Here is a 20,187-nt window from a genome sequence, read left to right as displayed (position 1 = left end):
TGTCTCAGGCCGCGCCCCCAGGTGGGACCTAAGGCTCCAGGGCCTATTCTGATTGGCCCACGCGCCTTAGGCCCCACCAGTAGGCGGAGCTTTAGGACGGATGGGCCAATCCGGCCTCATTCCTTCGTTGGCTGCCTGCCGGACAGGCGGGTTTGGCTCCCGTCTGTCCGGCCAACTTCCAAAGGTACGGGGAAGGGGGGTGGGGGGGTCGGCCAGGGGGGTCGCGGGTCGGTCGGAGGTTCTTGGGGGGGGGCGGTCGTTGGAGGGAGGGGGGTTTGCGTCGAGGGCAGGAGGGCCTGGGATCCCTCCTGCCCGTAATGTAGTGCGGGGTGGGGTTAGGGGGTCGCCGTGGCCAGGAGGGTTTGGGCTCCCTTCTGGCCCAACTACACAAAGTACGGGGAAGGCGGGTGGGGGTGTCGTGGGGGTCGGCCAGGGGGGTCGCGGGTCGGCTGGGGGACGGGCGGAGGTTCTTGGGGGGGGGCGGGCGGTGGGGGGAGGGGGTTTGCGTCGAGGGCAGGAGGGCCTGGGATCCCTCCTGCCCGTAATGTAGTGCGGGGTGGGGTTAGGGGGTCGCCGTGGCCAGGAGGATTTGGGCTCCCTCCTGGCCCGATATTGTCGGGGAGTCGGCGGTCCTTCGGGGTGGGGGTGCGAGTGGTCCTGCCGAGGGGGGAGAAGAATCGGACGTCGAGGGGGGGCATCAGGCTTTCAGGATGGGGACAGGACTTCAAGGGGGGACAGGCAGACCTTCAAGGGGGGACAGGCAGACCTTCAAGGGGGGACAGGACTTCAAGGGGGACAGGCACGGAGAGGCGGGGCAGTGCACCGAAAGTCAGGGCGGGTGAACGGTGAGTCGGGGCAACCAGAGGAGAGTCGGGGCAGTGCACCGAAAGTCAGGGTGAGTCGGGACAACCAGATGAGAGTCGGGGAGGGCGAAAGGAGAGTCGGGGTGGCCAGAGGAGAGTCGGGCAGCATGCGCGTTATATGCCTGAGCGCGGTATAGAAAAGTTTTTGTACATATCATCGTGATTTCTGCGCGCTATACCCCTGTGCGCGTTTTACAATGGTGCGCGTTATATCCGCGAAAATACGGTAATCGCAAATCTCAAAATCTACTCACTTCTAAATCTTTTGTGGTCATCTTTGTATAACTTCAATATAAATACATGTTAATTGTGATTCATATGTTGCTTTTTATGATTTTATAAGAATGAAAAGATGAAAATTTGGCATTTTCACATTTTAAATAGGTAAATTGCAAAATTTGACTATCCTGGTCATAAAAGCAAAGTTTTATGGAAATAACAGCCATTTTCTATACTTTTTAAGCATGAGCAACTAGGAAATTATACTTACTGCCCAGGAACAAAAATTGTGTTACATAGTGTTATCGCTACAAAACATCCAAGTGCTAAACCCGCCCATAACACGTCCCCTTGAGATTTAGAAGCACTACAGACAAAAAGCCTAGCAAAACATCTAGAAAGACAGTTTAAAAAATGGCAACTCGGACGTTTTGTCGAGAAAAATGTCCAAGTGCCACTTTATGCCCTTTTTATTTTTTTGATGTTTTTGTGTTTTGAAAATGAGCCCCAAAGGGTTTTAAGCCATGAGACTTGGGACAATCTGTTGCTTAAATATGAATGAAACCATAGTACAGCTGAAGCAGTAATTCCCAGTTCTTGTAATATTCTCAGGAGGATGTGATAACAAACTAAATCAAACTTTGAGAGGAAGTGCTTAACAAGCAGGGGAAAAAAACACCTATAACAACGAATAAAAAAAACAACAAACAAATAGTAGGGGAATAGAGATGTTTCCACATGGATAAAGCTATAGATATCAGAATATTGACTTCACAATATTGGTCCAAATTAGTATGGACAAATTCTTTGAGAGAACTCAAGCCTGTTTGTCTGGGACACAGAACATTTTTCTTGTCTATAAATAGATTAAGTTGGTGAGCAACAAGTTTCTCAGTAAGTTTAGAAAGCAAGTAAATTCAAGAGATAGTACAATAGGTGAGAGGTCAGTTGGGTCAACCTTCGCATTCTTCAGATGTGAAAACATAATAGCAGTCTTCTATTCTAATGAAAATACTCCAGTGTTGCGGCTCATACAAACAATAAAATAATGGGAATAGTGGAGTGGAAAAACATTCAGTATAGTTGGAGGAGGATCTGTGGGTGCAGCAAAATAGCCAATTGTGGTCAATAAGTGAAAGATGATCAGAAGAGGATGAGGAAGGGAGAGGGGACATTTTATCTTTAACAGGACAAGATTAATACTTAGGGCCTCTTCTATCAAACTGTGCAAGCAGTTTTTAGCACAGAGAGCCGTGCTTCTCCCGACGCTCATAGGAACTCTACGAGCATCGGGAGCAGTGTGGGCCATTCAGCGCAGTTCACCACGCTACAAACTGCTAGTGCAGTTTGATAGAAGAGGCCCTTAGAGATTAGGGGTAGAGTAGATGATTGAATATCTCATATTTTCTAAGTAAATGCAATTGTAAACTAATTAGCAGTATGTAGATGAGACTGAGGCAGTAAGTAGCCTGCTTGAATAGAAAGAGGTAGTAGGCCAAGCTAGGAATTGCCTGATCTATGCATATCTACAATGAGATGTAGCCATCTTAACATTTTTTAAGTCTGAAGGAGGATGAGTTTTATGCCAAGAACACTCCAGATAGTGCAATTGACATTTCATAAGGCAGATAACCAAATGGAACCAAGGTTGAGAGTGGCCATAATGAAGTGTAGTCTTCTGAATAGGCGCAGCTATAACAAAACGTGAATACAGAACACCATTTCAAAATGTAATTTAATTCTTGAATTCTTGAAGAGAAAAGGTTTATAGCAGGAGAGAAAAGAGTTTTCTTCAAGATTCTTCGTTTTTCTAAATGATTTTTGTGGAAAAAATTGTATGCTGGGACTAAGAAAAAGTATATTGGAAAGAAACAAGATTATGATCAATCCAGGGGAAAGTGAGGGAGCAGATATGAAATATAATGAAGGAGAAACCTGTGGGTGTAATTAACAAATCCAGGGGCATACCCTACAGAATGCATAGGAAAGATAATATCGGACGCAGGTCTAGTATAGCAGGAGAAGCCACCAAAATCAAGGCAACCAAACTTCATTTATCCCAAGAAGAAAAGTGAAGTCTTTAAACAAATAAGATCAGAGGGATTGAAAAGAAAAAGGAGAAAGAACATCATATACAGCTTGAAGAAAATGTGGAACTGATGGAGGCTGAGAGGATAATACTCAAAAGGTTAATCCTTCTAAATTTGGAGATGAGTAGGAATGAAGTAATGAGCTTTCAGCGAGGAAGAAATAACTACAGTACATCCACCATGTTAGGATAAGCAGTTACAATGAAAAAAAACCCCCATGGAGGACAGGTCTGGCAAAGATCTAAATCTAAGAGCCATGTTTCTGTCAGGCCAACTATATGAAATGCAAGGTCAACAAGATCATGTACCAAGTAGATTTTCTGGTATAGTAAGTGCACATTTAGTAACCAGAGAGACAAATTGGCCAGTAACAGAGGAAAGAATCTGGGAAGGAACACTAAGACGGCAGATGCTGAACAGGGACAGAGGTGAGATGCTGGACAGGACAGATAGAGATGCAGACAGAAGATGGATAGCACATGTGGAAGAGTGGCCTATTGGTTAGAGCTGCTGCCTCAGCACCCTGAGGTTGTGAGTTTGATCCCAGCTTGCTCCTTGTGATTCTGGGCAAGCCACTTAACACTCTGATGCCCCAGGTACCATAGTTAGATTGTGAGCCTGCCAGGACAGATATGGAAAATACAGTGGTACTTTGGAATCCGAACTTAATCCGTTCCAGAACCCCGTTCGAATTCCAAGACAATTTTTCCCATTGAAAATAATAGAAACTGGATTAATCCATTCCTTGGTCCCACAAACTCAGGACCTGTTTTATAAAGCCGCGCTAGCGGCTGCCGCATGGCAACAGCCCCGAAGCCCTTTAAATCTCTATGGGCTTCGGGGCCATTACCGCAGCGGCCCCTGCTAAATGGCTTCATAAAAGAGGCCCTCAAAGACAGCATGATTGGGTCCCCATGGCAGAGACAGCAAGATTGGGTCCCCCTGGCAGAGACAGCAAGATCGGGCCCACGTGGCAGAGGCAGCAAGTTCGGGCCCCCTACCGGCATACACAGCAAGATCGGGCCCCCGCCGGCATAGGCAGCAAGATTGGCAACTGTAAGCGGTGCTCAGCCCAAAGCTTCCCTCCCAGGCAGAAAAAAGGAAGCTGCGTCAGAGGGGAAGCTTTGGGCTGAGCAACACTTGCAGTTCCCATACGTTCAGATTCCAAAGCAGTGTTCGGATTCCGGGGCAAAATTTAATTAGAGAAAAAGTTCAGATTCCAAGTTGTTCGAGTTCTGGGGTGTTCGGATTCCGAGGCACCACTGTAATTAACAGTACCTTATTACTATTCAATGCAAACTTTGGCAAATCTCTTTATGAAAAGGTGGTTAATAATAAGAGAAGAAATGTCAAGGGATATTGTGTTACAGGGACTATTTTGTTAGGTACCTTTTTGTCAAGGGCTATTTTGTTACAAGACTGTTATTAGGTTTATTTTGACCAGACTATTTTGTCAGAGTGCCGGCTCTCTCACCTGTTATTATCCACATAACGAATGAGCATTGGGTAGAAAGCATAGAGATCCCTGCAGAGAACTGCAAACTCATCGAGAATAAGCAGCTCTGCTTCCTGTGTGTCAGCCCTGCTGTCAGCCTTTAACTGTTCTTCTTCTAATGCAGTCTTGATGGCTTTTTTCTTCAACTTTTCCAGTGTTGGAATGAAATAACTTTTAAGTAGATCAGGTCGTGCTTTGCTGATAATAGGCTGAGCATAGACTGAAAATTCAAAAAGAAAAGAGATTTCCATAATTTCATTTCATTAATTTGCCATTATATTAAAAAATTATCTAAATTAAAAACTTCCAAAACAAGCCATTTGCATGTAGGAGAGAGTCATTAATTTTAATGGACTACCCACACAGACATGCCAGTAGAGCAGTGTGGCACCCTAGGAGGTACTGCTGTGAACTTTACATTAAGGGTGCCAGGTACACATCTCACCATAACCCATTATACAATCAGCTTTCCAAAACTCCCCCAAAGCCTACTGTACCCACCTGTCTACCACTCCAATAACCTTTACAGGTGTACACCTATATCCAATTTCCAAGTTTATTTACAATTTGATAGACTGGCCATCGACATGTATCTGGTCGGTTTACAATGCTAAAATATGAGTTTAAAATAATTAAAATAAAAAATAGGGTAGTATATAGGCAGGACAAAGACAACGGGGAGGACGAGGATTGATACAGAAGGTGCTCAGGAGAGGGAAGATTCAAAAATATATCGAAGTTAAAATAAAAATTAAAGGGTTGGTGAGAAGGGGAGGGGAAGAACAAATGGGGAAGGAAGGTCGCTTCTTAAAAGCAATTCTTATTATTCACTGTGACTGGCTGGAGAAGAGATCTAATCTGTATTTTGGTAGGCGTCTTGGAATAAAAAGGTTATGAGTGGCAGTATAGTGGGGTTTTAGTGGGTTCACATTTTCCACCACAAGTATACTTGTTAGGGTGGCATGTAGGCCTGGGTCCCTTTCTGTGCAGTCCACTGCACTGCCCACCAGGCAACTCCAGAGACCTGCTTGCAGCTCTATTAGGACTGGCCATTGTATCGGCATCTGTCAGAGAGACAGATATGTACTGTTTCATGCAGATATCTGGGGCTTGGGAGGGGATCAGTGACCACTGGAGGAGTATGTGGGGTCTTCAAAAAAGATAGATGTCCACAAGACAGCATAAACTGGCACTTGGATGTTTTACGAGTCAAAACATCCAAGTGGCCATTTTTGAAACTGACTTTCTAAATGTCTTTCTGGTTATTTTGTATCCAGTGCATCTAAATCTTAAGGGGTCATGTTAGAGATGTGTTTTGGGCAGGCTTTGGCCTTGGACGTTCTTCGGGGATAATCAAACTTTTAAGAAAACGTCCAGGGCACCATTTAGACATATGGAGCTAGACCTGTTTTAAAAACGAATGAGGGTCAAAAATTTGCCCAAACTGACCATATGGTGTGACCCTCCCTTACCCTCCAGTGGTCACTAATCCACTCCCACCACTCAAGAATGTGACCCCCCACCCCCCAGTACATTCCAGCCGTATTACAGCTTCAGATGGCCACACAGAGAGCTGAGTAAGGGGTACTGCAGTGAATGTTACAAAAAAGTCCCAGGTACACATCACTATAATCTGCTTATATTGTATGGTGAGCCCTCCAAAACCCACCCATAACCTACCATACCTACATAAAGATGACACCTGTAGGCATAAGGGACACTGTACATGTGGGCACAGTAAATTTTGATTATAGTAACGTGTACCTGGAACTTTTTAATGCAACGTTCACTGCAGCACTTCCTAGAGTGCCCCTCTGCTCTGCTGTGTTCAGCTGTCTGTGGCCAGTTTGCTAAGAATGCTGACTGCTTGTACATCCGAATAGCTTGTTTCTGTGTGTTTTTCATTTAGACGTCTTTGTATTTGAAATGGTCAAAAAAAGATAGATGTACTAAGGGCCAAAACATCTAGAGAGGTCATTAAAATAATAATAATAATAAAGAGGCGTCTTGCTATTTTGAAAATGGACATTTTCTCTACTGGATTTCTGGATGTCTTTCGCAAAATGTCCAAACTCAGACTTAGATGTCTTATTGAAACTGCCCCTCTAAGAATTCTAGGAGTTCAACACCATTGAAGTTCAGGAATTCTGCTAAAAGTACATATAGCCATGTAACTCAGGGATCCAGAAATTCAGCTGAAGCTATATAAAGGTTCATGGAGAACAGAAAACCTATTGATAATATACAATGGCAAGGGAACATGTAATTCTGCTGTTAGTACAGAAAGGTTTAGAGTCTAACAGTGTTGTCTGATAGCACATAGTATCATGGCACATAAGCATGGCAAGGTATTCACAATGCACAGCACAATAGATAACATATACTGTACCATGAAGTCTGAACACTAGACTGTGAGGTCTGTTCAGTGCACTGATATGCAATGCATTATGAGATCTGTGCATTGTACAACTGATATCACATTCTGCAGTATGATGTCAGTGCTCTAAATAGTAAGCAGTAGATAATGAACTGTACCTGCAATCCTTTTCATCCAGGAGGCTTCATCTATTCCCAAGTTGTTGTTGATGATTTTCAGAATATTGCCCAGGATGATGCTAAGATGGTTGGATGTTACCTGGGTGCAACAGGGCCGCAAATTATCAGGCATATTCTCAACTCCTCTCTCCCACCAATATGACAAATAATTGCACAGCATAGGCAAGATGACCTCTATCACATGGGGCATCTCAGTATAGCGAGCTCCAGATTCTGCTAAACCATTAATTTCTTTCATCAGCCCCTCCAAGTGAGGCATCTCTGGGCACATCTCTTCTACTGTATCTGGCATACCTAAAACTGAACAGGAAACAGAGCAAAGCTAAGGATATATTTGGTACATCAGAACCCAGATTTGGAAATGTTACAGTGTCTCTAGAAGAAGAGATTTAAATAGAGGAATAAAGTGAAAGTACTGACAACATGTGAGTATGATGCATATATAACATAGGACAGATTTATTATATGCTTTTTACTAAAGTGCATTAAGTAGTTAATGAAGGAAACAGCATGCACCCTTAGGGCCAGATTCTGTATAGGACACCCAGTCTCAGCAGCCACCTAAGTGACTTTTGAGAATTGTACACAGGAGTCCTATATAGAATCGTGTCTGTCTTGATGGACAGACGCCTAACCTTTCCTAATTACCCTGCTTCTCTAAATGGTGTCCATGTCACAGACACTGGTTAGAGAATTGCATTGCCGCTGAGCCGATTGTGGCAAGGGAACCTTCCTGCCCCAATCAGCTTAGCGTGCATGGCAGGAAACCCCCTAGCTGTGAAGTCAGCCAGCAGGAGGGATGCCTAGTCCCTCCTGACAGAACTCACGAAGCCCCCCTCCCCTGAAGGTCCACCACAGGAGGAGTGCCCAATTCCTCTTGCCACAACGGTGAGCCTTCCCGACACAGATGCAGCAGGAGGAGTGCCCAATTCCTCTTGCCGCTACCCCCCCCCCCCCCGCTACCCCCCAAGTATTAAATCCACCCAGCAGAAGAGATGCCCAGTCCTTCCTGCCAGAACATCAGAATCTACCCCCCCAAATGTCACGAGCCCAAAACCGGGACCTCCTGACACCCCCCACCAAGTCCTCTGAAACCCCAGACACCAAGCCTCCCTCCTTCTTACCCCCTGACCCTTCCCACCATTCCAAAACAAAATTATGGTGGTCTAGTGGGCTGGGGGGGTCAGGTCTGAGCCCCCCAGCTCCACCCCCAGACACCACTTCCTGTACCTTTTGCCGAAAATCAGGTGAGTGATGCCCATTCCCTCCTGCCTTGAAGAGTCACCTCTTCAAAATGGCAGACCATCCCTTTCCCAGTGCATCCTGGATGCACTGGAAGGGGCCAAAGGCTCTGACTGGCTCAAGTGCCAAAAGTTCTTCCCCCCAGGAAGGGGCCTTATTCGCCTGAGCCAATCAGGGCCTTAGGCCCCTCCCTGTGCATCCCAGGAGGAGGGTGATGGGAGGATGGGAATATAGAGGAAGGATGAGAAGGGGAGCAGAGGGTTCTGGTGGGGGAGGGGTCTTCTCTGCTGGTTGGTTGCCTCTATTTCTTAGTTTTATTGTTCAGGATGGCAGGAGTTAGGGTGGTCTTAAAATATTTGTGGCCTTAATTCACCCCATAAACATCGGGCCTTCTATAAAGAGCTGGTACGCTTACACACATCTGTCTAGTGCAGGAAACTCATTTGAACAGGTCCCATGAGCGTTATTTGCAGGACCCAAGGTTTCCTCTAGCATTTTGGGCTTCTCAAGTGGAATCACCTAGAAAGGGAGGGGTGGGTATCCTTTTTGCTAAGGACCTCAAAGTAGAGGTGCACCAGGTGGTGCAGGACCCTCAGGATAGATATCTGGGCTTAGTGCTCACTTTGAATGGAATGGTATATACCCTAGTGTGTGTGTATGCTCGTAATGAAGGCCAGGGAGAATATTTTAAAACCCTACTATCTAAAATACTTCAGCTGAAAGAAGGGTCTCTCATCATTGGGGGAGATTTTAATTTGACATTGTCTCCATATTTAGACAACACTGGAGGGGAAGCAGTTTATGGCAAGTAATATTGAAAACTGTTACATGAATTTTGCAGGGCGCTCAGTATTGAGGATGGGTGGTGGTGGTTACATCCTAGCGATCGTGATTTTACATATTTTTCCCATACTCAGAGAACCTATTCAAGGATTGATTAACTCTGGATCGAGAAAAATCTTTTGTATTGATTAACTCTGGATCGAGAAAAATCTTTTGTATAGGATATATCAGCAATGATTGAATCAATTACTTGACTGGTGATTGGGGAGCCTTTAAAAGACTCTGGCGAGAAATTTTGGAGATTGAATGATAGTTTGTTGGATGATCTGACATTAGTCCCTAAAATTTGGTCTTTCGTAGGAGGAAAAAAGTGTTCCCCCGGTTATTCGCGGTCAGCGGTTCACAGTCCAAAAATACCGCAAATGACCGGGACTGCAACAAGGAGAGGGCAGTGGGAGAGAGCAGCCGGAGCGCTGCGAGTGCAGGAAATCACTTGCAGTTCGCTCCGACCGCCTCTTCCTGACACGTAGCTCCTGATTGGATAAGGCCCGACTTCGTGCAAGAAGAGGCGGTTGGAGCGAACCGCAAGTGATTTCCTGCATTCACGGTGCTCCGGTTGCTCTCCTGCTGCCCTCTCCCACTGCTCTCTTCAGGCTCCCCCGTGAAAAAATGTATTTGCGGTTTTTCGAGATTCGCGGGGGTTCCTGGAACGGAACCCCCGTAAATCTCGGGGGAGCACTGTATATTCAGTTGGGCGGGGAGGCATCTCCTAGTGCAGTTTGGAGGGGCTTAAATCTACGATTAGGGGGCATCTCATTTCCATAGCAACTTATTGGAAGTGGAAGAAACAAGAAGAGACTTCATGATTGGTTCGGCTGATAACATGACTGGAGGGAGCACACAAACATCAGCCATGGGATGGGGAGATATTGCAGAAGTTGTGAGAGACCCACTGGGAGCTGCATTATTCAATCTCAATTGTATTCACTTTCATTTGCAAAAGTTATGGCAAAAAAATTTTGAGTAATAAAAATAGAAAAAATCTTGATGGTTACCTATCAATTAAATATAGAACCACCAAAATAAACCAAAATGACACTGGATATAGTCTCTTTTCTCTTTTTTTTCTCTATTTATAGATGGGGACAAGTCTCAGAATTTTGAGTATTAAATTTTCACCCATTCAGGGTTCTTTCAAAGAGAAAGACATTTCTTTTCTCACATTACTGGCTTGAACCCATCCTCCCTACCTTTTTTTTCTAACATTAAGTATAAATTTTATTTTTTCAATAATTTTCATTAAAATTACTATTTAATACTTTTAAATACTGTTTGATACTAAAGGGGCTGTTTAATTACTTCATAATACAGACTATTTAAACCTCACAGTTCATTTCAGAGACTCTGGACCGACAGAAAGTGCAACTAGTGCAAAAATGTACTAGTGCTTAAAGGTGCCATTTCATAAAGTGCATATGTGCTGTAAAGTTTTAAACCTCATAGAGCTTAAAGAACCAGGACCGTTGCTTCCTACTCTCAGTCCAGTGCAAAATTTGAAAAGTAAATAATAATGCAACGGTATGCAAAAATGCAGCTATTAAATCATGGCAGGGAGCTTAAAGGCACTTAACTTTTATTCCATCGAGTCCTGCTTCATCATTTTTACATATGACATCCTAAGGGGTTATAATTGCATGCCAAATTGCATTTTATATTAGCACCAATTGCATTTTATATTAGCACAAGTCCCTTTTAAAAATTTTGGGGAGGTTTTTTAGACCAGTGATTGAACTTTGAGCCAAACAGAGAACAGACAGAAGTTTATGTGACTCAGTGGTTCCTGAGGTCTTTTCTTCCTTTTTAAATACACAAATAACCCACTAAAGCTCCTTGTGACTCTGGGCAAGATACAACCTTCTATTGCCGCAGATACAAAATAAGCATGTACTCATTATGATCACAGAAAGGGGGTATATTAAATTTTATTCCCTTTCCCTTAAAAGTGGGCATGATCATCTATTAAAAATATACATATTAGGTTCCACAAAAGCTATATAACTATATTTTGATGGCTAAGCGAGCGGGTTGTTATGAATTGTAGCCACAGAGGCTCATTTTCAAAGCACTTAGACACACAAAGTACCATAGAAACCTATGTCTAAGTGCTTTGAAAATGAGCCCCCTGGTATACAGATTATACGTAGATGTCAATTAATCCTAGCACTATTAGGTGAGGTGGTAGAAGGTTATAAAGGCCTGTGTTCTGGATCCTTTCTGAATTCTTACTGGCTCGTTCCCTGGGAGTCTTGGTGTTGAAAACAGACACAGTGTTGTTAAGATTAAGTGAAGGTTCCAGGAAAGCAACAGGAATGGCTCCTGCCAATGCTGCCAGGCATTCTCCAAGTGCTGGGCGCTGTCTGTAAGATAAGAAGCACATTGCTGGGGCTTAGAAGCAAAAATATCTGAAAAAATAGTCTTCTCTGCTAGTGGTAATAACACTACTAATATTAACATTCATTTTCAATATTCCAAATTAGTGATGGTTTTTACTAAACCATGGCAGAGCTTCTTACCAGAGGCTAGCGACGTAAATGCACTGGCACTCATAGGAACTGAATGAGCGTCAGAGCACTTACCTTGCCAGCCCGCAGGAAAAAGCTCTACCACGGTTTAGTAAAAGGAGCCCTATGTCTTGACTGACATCACAGATTTTATAAAATAATGATATTCAAAAAGCAGGGTAGGAACCGGTATGGGAGGACGGGACAGAAAACAAATTAAATAAATAAATGTTTTGGACCCTATTATTTCCCTTTTTATTCGCTCCTCCTGGAGAGGGTGAGAAAGAATGGCTGAATTTACTGTTTTTCTGTTTGGGGCATCTAGCAACCCTCCAGGATCTTTTTACCCCCTTCCCCTAATTCCCTGAGTGAGCTCTTATTATACAGGCTTACTATAATTGATAAGTATTATCAACAATATTAACAAAACACGTGTTTTTCAACCTTACTCATTCCTAGAGGAGATAAATCTTTCACCTTTAATTACCTACCTTTCCACATAGATATTTTTCCCAGTTCCCAAGGAGTAGAGACTGCACAGGATTCGATAACATGAGACTTGCACATCATCCACTGAAAGAGACACAGAGAATATATATAGCTTATGTAACATTCAAGCAGAGTAATTGCTCAATGTGTCTGCTGTACCATTGTAGGCTGTCTGTGCAGATTTATCATTCAAGGCAGGTGACCACTGAAGTTTGTGCTATGCCAGTTCCATAGAATCTATAGGATGAAGGAGCGAGCTGTGGTTTCAGTAGAAAATAAGCAAAAGAGACAATTGCTCCCTCCATCTTCTTGCAGCTACTTGAGTGGCATGGTTAACCCTTAGATTTCCTCCCTTGTACTCTCCATATGTAAAGAGGAGATGAAAGGCTTCATCCTCACACATTTCTTGTCTTCTTTCTAACTAAGAACAAAATGAAAGGTCTAAAACTATCAGCTAAGGTTATTCTGTTCTTCACTTTTTGGATGACACCAAGAACCTATACAACATGAGGGGTAGGAGTTATTAATGCTCTGGTATCTGACTCCACCAGAATATAAAATCATTATGACCATGGCCAAACTAATAGAATTAAGCCTCCTGTAAAAAAAAAACCCAACAACATAAAGCTGCTGATGTAAACATTATGGGGGGTCTTTTACTTAGGGCTCCTTTTACTAAGCTGCGATAATGGTGTTAGCGTGCACTGAATTGCCGCACAAGCTAAACCTTAACGCCAGCATTGAGCTAAAATCCTGCCTACGCTAAAAACACTTGCAGCTTAGTAAAAGGAGCCCTAAGGCATGCTAAATGATTTAGTGCGCGCTAAATGCTAACGCGTCCACAGAATATAATGGGCGCATTAGCATTTAGCGTGTGCTAAATCGGCTAGCGCACCTTAGTAAAATACCCCCTATATTTGTGGCTATAATGTTGTCAAAACGAGTTGGCCCTTTAATTTAGGAAACATATTGACAGGGCTGCTAATCCCTAACAAAGGATTCTGTATCCACGATGGCTTTTGCCTGTTGCCGATCTGGGATTCTTCTGATGCCGGGAGAGGGGGGCCGGGCTTGGGTGCTGTCGCAGGGCAGGGAGGGCGCCGATGCCGCTCAGTGCTGTCGCAGCCCAGGAATTTTCCGGACCTGTCCGGCTGTGCACCCCCCCTAAGGCTACACCCGGTGCGGACCGCCCCCCCCCCCTCCTTGGTACACCACTGGAAATGATAGAGACTTACAAAATCATGAAGGGCATAGAGAAAGTAGAGAAGGACAGATTCTTCAAGCTTTCGAAAACTACATGAACGAGAGGGCATTCGGAAAAGTTAAAAGGGGACAGATTCAGAACCAATGCGAGGAGGTTCTTCTTCACCCAACGGGTGGTGGATGCCTGGAATGCACTTCCAGATGGCATGATAGGACAGGGTACGGTATTGGAGTTCAAGAAGGGATTGGACAATTTCCTGAAGGAAAAGGGGATAGAAGGATATAGATAGAGGGTTACTGATGGGCTGCCTCGTGGGCGGACTGCTAGGCATGATGGACCCCTGGTCTGACCCAGCAGAGGCACTGCTTATGTTCTTATGCCCTTTGGACTCTACCTCATTAAATAGAAAGTTCACTATAACGAGCAGGCTGACTGCTGCAGGGATAATACAACTGCATATGATTAAATCAAATCAGCAGGCAGTACAGTGCCCTCTGTATCACTGGCAAAGTGCAATATTATTCGGGAGCGAACGCAGCAAATACGAAGGGGTGCTGAAAAGTTCTCAGCCCCAACCAAGAAGAGAATGACATGGATACGGTTAAATCAATGATCTGAAACAATATCAAAACGGAGAATTTCATTTATGCAAATTGGACTTAATGAAATTAGACTACTTTGGCACAATAATGCTCAGAATTTAGGAGGTTGATTGATTGGGCTGAGAACTATTCAGTACCACTAAAACAGCAAAGATGTAGAAGACGGAGAGTGAGGTAATGGAACAATCCACAAAAGAAGTGAGGATATCTTCTTTTGTGAACTATTCAGTACCCCCTCCTAGGTACATTCTTCTCAGCTGCCTGATAGTTAGTGGTGCTTTCACAGGCTTGGCTTTGGGTCTAATATTCTGTGTATTTTTGCTCCAACAGTGAATGGGACATGGGGAATTTACAGACCACAAGACACACTTACACAATAAGTCAGTGCCAAATTGGTGCTGGGCAACGTGCTCAAAGATGGAGGACAGGATTGGGAGCAGTGCCACTGTAGTATAGTTGATGTTCTGAGTAACACCTTTCATCTGCGTTCGGGAATGAGTGAATTTGCCAAGTTTCAAGTTTTCCAAAGTTTTCTCCAAGTCCTCTGCAGCGTTTTCAAAGAAAGATCTCACGCCTGCTTTCACTAGTTCTGATCCAGACTTCATCACAGTCCTGCAAAATAAGTTACACATCATAAACTTTAACCAGATTTTCTGAGCCCAAGCAATAGTCCTAGCCATAATTTTCTTTGTATTAAGTCCTATAAAATTCAAGACCAATGTGTACTCTGTCTCAGGAATATAATAAGCAGAAGCAAACAGGAAGTTATCTGCACTCCTTCTCCAGCAATTCCTTTTTTAAATTTTAAATCTTTATTAAACGATAACAGAAAACAAACAATCTTCTGCTACAGTAATTGAAAACAACAACATAATACAGTGTCAGATATACAAGAAAGAACAAATCTAGTGTTATCGCCAATACAATAAATAAATACAAAAAAAAAAAATCCCACTTAAAAAGAATGGACTTTTATGTGGGTAAAAATACAGAATGCTAAAGAAAATAGATCAAATTTCCACTGCAACATACACAACAGTATATCAAGAGGGCTTCTGCCCACTTAAATCCCCTGTCGCTGCCTAACCCCTGATATTTAGCGGATCTAAAGTAGGCAGTGCTGCTGATTATCACCTCTGACCACCATCCAAGAAAATGGACAGGTGAGGGGATGTAAGGGAGGGCAGTATTAGGAAGAAGCTCGGAATTATGCAGAAGCTGGTAATATTCAATGCTGGCACCCACATGGCTTAGCAGCCTAATTAGAATGGTGGCCCCTCCCATGTCTAAATGGTGCTGATTTGGGTGATTTTAACTTTGATGTTGTGGTCATAAATGGCAAATAAAGTTAGATGTTCTGGCGGTCTAGACATTTTGGCAGCCAAGACGTCCACATAGTCGATTTTCAAAAAAAAAAATTTATTTGGGCATACCGTTCAAAAGTAGACATTTCTCTGCTTCCGACTTTGGACATCTTGTGGGAAACATCCAAATTTGGATTTAGACGTCCTATTAAAAATGGTCCTCCACAGTTATTAAATAGAATAGGCCTAACTCATACAATTCAATTCTGATACTACCCTTAACAATAATTGGAGAATGAGTAGATCAGGAAATAAGGCCACAGAGGCCTGATCTATCTCAGAAGTCAAAGTTTTATCTATCAAGAATATATCTATTCTGGAAAAAGAAATATGTGGTTTGCGAAAAAGTCTATCTTAGAGACATTAGACACTCCAAATATCACAAAGGCCAAAGTTTGCAATATATTTAGTAAGCTTTGTCTATTTTTGATTTATTATGTATGTTCTCTTGTGAGCCACCAAGAACTTTGGATTGTGTAATACAGAAATATATAAATAAATACATAAATACATCTTGTGAAGGTAGAACTGTGCTAAAGGCGCCATCAATAATCAGGCGCCCTACGGTAAACAGTTCCATAAGGACTCTAGAAATAAACTGGATCTGATTGATGATAGGAGCATAGAGCATAGCTAAAGGTAAGTGATCCCCACCCCACTTGTTTATTTATTTGGATTTAGCTCATAACTTTTTCAGCAGTAGCTCAAGGTGAGGGACGCTAGGTATTCCACTGTCGCTGGAGGGTTTACAATCTAAAGCTTAGCATGCACTAAGTAAAATATGATCCATAGGTATAAAATAGGACATGCAACATTTAACTTGTCCATTAAAGAATGACACAGGGACAAATTTTTCCCCGTCTCTGCAGGAACTCAATTTCCCCGTCCCGTCCCCGTGAGGCTTGTTGCTACCCTTGTTCCTGCTCCATTTCTGTAAGCTCTTCCTTAACCACACAAGCCTTGAATACTTATGATTTAAAAGTGTTTGAGGCTTGTTCATATGAGGACAGAGCTTGCAGGAATGGGGCAGGGACAGGAACTCACCAGGACAGGATGGGAAAATGAATTTCCACGGGGACAGGGAAAAATTTGTCTCTGTGTCATTCTACAACAGGGGTAGGCAATTCCGGTCCTCGAGAGCCGGAGCCAGATCAGGTTTTCAGGATATCCACAATGAATATGCATGAGATGGATTTGCATGCACTGCCTCCTTGAGATGCAAATCTATCTCATGCATATTTATTATGGATATCATGAAAACCTGATCTGGCTCCGGCTCTCGAGGACTGGAATTGCCTACCCCTGTTCTATTGTGTCTATTAGCACATACTAAGCTTTGGTAAAAGAGCCCCTAAATTTGTACTTGAGGCAATGGAGGGTGACCTGACTTGTCCAAGATCATAAGGAGAGATTTGAATTGGATTTCCTTGGCTCTATCCAGTAAGCTACTCCTCCACTGTATTTACTACTACTACTATTAATTATTTCTATAGCGCTACCAGACATGCGCAGCGCTACACAGAGTCACAAAGAATAAGAAAACAGTCCCTGCTCAAAAGAGCTTACAATCTAAACAGGCAAGATAGACAAACAGGATGTCATGATACTGGCCTCTGGTTGCCTTTTAACTGTATGCACTGTCATTGGAGAATGCTTAGCTAGGAGAAAAGCAATACTTTTACTTTTTCTCCATTGCAGAAGGAAAGAATGATTGGGAGATATAGAAACATGACGGCAGATAAAGGTCAAATGGCCCATCTAGTCTGCCCATCTGCATTAACCATTGGTCTTTAATGAGAATGTCATGCTTCTGTGGAAATTGGGTCTCCTGCATAAACAAAATGCTAACCTATAGTCCTTGCATATGAGTGCCAACATTCTTTGCCGACGTGACATGAAGAAGTCATCGTTTTGCACTTGAGAGATAGGGAAGATATAGGATGAAGAAGGGTACAGTTAGAAGGATATAGATAAGGTAGGATTTAAAAAAAAAAAAGGGATAGAGGGGTACAGATAGAGGTCTTAGACCTGATGGGCCAACGCGCGAGCAGACTGCTGGGCGCGATGGACCTCTGGTCTGACCCAGCAGAGGCACTTCTTATGTTATGTTCTTATTTAATATTAATAAATGATTCATAGTGGATCAAGTATATGCTCATTTTGATTTATTGACTAATGTATCTTGATTTTTAATTAGCATATGGGTGCTGGCCTTTTTTTTTTAACATGACATGATGATGTCATCTTTTTTGCACTCCAGAGATTTATTAACACAGTGCTCCTGTGTTCATCTAACATGATGGAGCGGATTGAACAGAAGTTTGCTCATGTTGTGGTAAGTTCTATCGATATTATAAAGTTTAAACTGATTTTTTATGTGTAATCTTGTGAGATTTTGCATTTTTAGAGATGTAATGAGCTATAAATTTACATTTCTTTCAGTACCAGGAACAATACTATGTTCAAACAGAAGGCACAGCGATGAGCTCCCCCCTCTTCCCGGTGGTAGCCAACATATTCATGGAGTTTATTTATATTCTGCTTTTATACAAAGTGGATCACAACATCACATACATTATTTAAAACAATCTTCGCAAACAATTTTTACAACTGAGGCAACAACTAAAGGAGACTGGGGCAAAATATGGGCTTTACTATCCTGATCTAATGAGGGTTACTTATAAAGAAAAATTCTACCAGTTTGAAGACCCTGAAAAGCTGAAGGAGTTTTTGTCCCAATAAGAAATACCGATGAACTGAATGGATAATCCTGTCAGCTGTAATTCAGTTTTTATTTATTGATCTTCTCTGTATTTTGGAGATTTAAAGATGAATTTTAATGTTTAATGTTTTTGAACTATCTATTTTAATATATGGAATTGGACATTTCAACTGTCTCTGGATTTTTAACTGTCACAGAACTATGAGGACAGTTTTTTTTCCCCACATTCAAATAAGCCTTCTGATAGGAGAATTCGATATCTAGGAAGGAAGTTCCAGCCCACTGGATTGATTGGCAAGCAGAGTAGTGCTTGACGTCAGAGGAAGGTTGGTGACGGTGGGGGAGGTGGGCGGAGCTGGCAACACGGCCTACCGTGAGCAGTGAATACTCTTTGAATGTTTAAGGAACGAATCTGTGCTTGGAGAGTAGTAAGGATTGGGGCTAATTGTCGCTCAGTCTGCGCATGTGGCTGGGTTGTAGCTGCCGCCCCTTTATCCTTTACCACAGGGGTAAGGAACTCCAGTCAAGATCCGTATTCCAGTCAGGTTTCAGGATTTCCCCAATGAATATGCATGAGATCTATTTGCATGCACTGCTTTCAATGCATATTCATTGGGGGAATCCTGAAAACCCGACTGGAATACGGCTCTCCAGGACCGGAGTTCCCTACCCCTGCTTTACCAGATGGATATGTTGTGATGCCGCGAGTCTTGGATTCTATTTGCTCGGCCCTCCGCCACCGCAGATTTTTCTTCCTGTGCCTTTGACACAGCCTCGGCGAGATGCTCGGCCCAGGGATTCGGAGGCGGTGGCGGTAGCTTAGAGTTTGAAGCAGTGCGGGGCTGTGTATGTTACAGAGTACATCAGGTTCTTCTGTTGTGGATGTGAACAGCATGTGGTGGAAAAGTGCTTGCAGTAGTGTCAGAGAGCTTCATATTGTGATAGCTTGTGAGTCCTCCATCTCTTTCTGGAAACCTGAGGAGCCAGCCCATTGGAAACTTATTCATACACTAGTCTTTAAGTCCGTTACATTAATGGGTGCTAGAATAGATGTGTTTGTCTCTTCTTTCTTTCTCTCTCTCTCTCTCTCTCCTTGGCCGCTTTCTGTCTGTCATTCTTTCTTTCTTTCGGTTTCTCTCTTTCCTCAGCTGCCCACCATCACCCCTTGCCTGCTTCCCCTGTCCAGTAGTAGCCATTCTCCCTTCCTTTTACCTCCCCTGTGTCCAGCAGCACCCCTTCCCTGCTTCCCCTGTCCAGCAGCAGCCCTTTTCCCTTCATTTTACATCTCCCATGTCCAGAAGCACCCCTTCACTGCTCCCCCTGTCCAGCAGCACTCCTTACCTGCTCCCCTGTCTCTCTTCCCTGCTCCCCCTGTCCAGCAGCACTCCTTACCTGCTCCCCTGTCCCTCTTCCCTGCTCCCCTTGTCCAGCAGTACTCCTTACCTGCTCCCCCTGTCCAGCAGCACTCCTTACCTGCTCCCTCTGTCCCTCTTCCCTGCTCCCCCTATCCAGCAGCATCCCTTACCTGCTCCCACTGTCCAGCATGCGGCTTCCTTGTCGTTTGCATCTGCCCTCCTCTTCTTTAACGAACTTCACAGACCGCTCTGCACCTCGGTAGCACGTTCCCTCTGACGTGATCGCATATGTCAGAGGGAACATGCTACTGAGGTGCAGAGCGGCCTGCGAGGTTCGCTACAGCCGGCCGCAATCCTCAGTAGGCTGCTTTGAAGAGGAGCAGTGCCGTCGGCAGCGGTTAGTGAGTGAGGGTGGGAGGGGAGAGTCACAGGCGTGTTCCCTGCCTCCGTGTTCCAAAATGGAATTCAGCACGGAGGGACACAGCACGGCGGCAGTGGTCAGAAAACCCTAAGTGTGCATGCGCGTTTAGGGTTTTATTATAGAGGATGAAGCTCTTCTAAGATGCCAGTAATCCAGGTTGTTCCTTTTCCTGACGTATATTGTTGTGTCTGCATAGCTTTATGAAGCCTGGCAATTGAAGA

The 20,187-nt window shown here is 43.6% G+C and overlaps 1 protein-coding gene across 2 annotated transcripts in view; it reads right to left on the bottom strand.

Annotated features, from left to right (window-relative positions):
• The window catches only part of RYR3 (ryanodine receptor 3), a 693,107-nt gene that overhangs the window by 192,946 nt on the left and 479,974 nt on the right, over positions 1 to 20,187 (bottom strand). For both annotated transcript variants that reach the window (XM_033952387.1, XM_033952388.1), the window contains exons 63-67: positions 14,478 to 14,716; positions 12,301 to 12,382; positions 11,535 to 11,665; positions 7,203 to 7,523; positions 4,647 to 4,887 (exon numbers count right to left, since the gene is read on the bottom strand). In XM_033952387.1, coding sequence (XP_033808278.1) covers positions 4,647 to 4,887; positions 7,203 to 7,523; positions 11,535 to 11,665; positions 12,301 to 12,382; positions 14,478 to 14,716 — 1,014 coding nt within the window. The remainder of the gene's footprint in view (positions 1 to 4,646; positions 4,888 to 7,202; positions 7,524 to 11,534; positions 11,666 to 12,300; positions 12,383 to 14,477; positions 14,717 to 20,187) is intronic.

This window comes from Geotrypetes seraphini, chromosome 7 (genome assembly GCF_902459505.1).
Source record: "Geotrypetes seraphini chromosome 7, aGeoSer1.1, whole genome shotgun sequence".
Lineage (NCBI taxonomy): Eukaryota > Metazoa > Chordata > Amphibia > Gymnophiona > Dermophiidae > Geotrypetes > Geotrypetes seraphini.
This window is presented reverse-complemented; position numbering and strand designations above follow the sequence as displayed.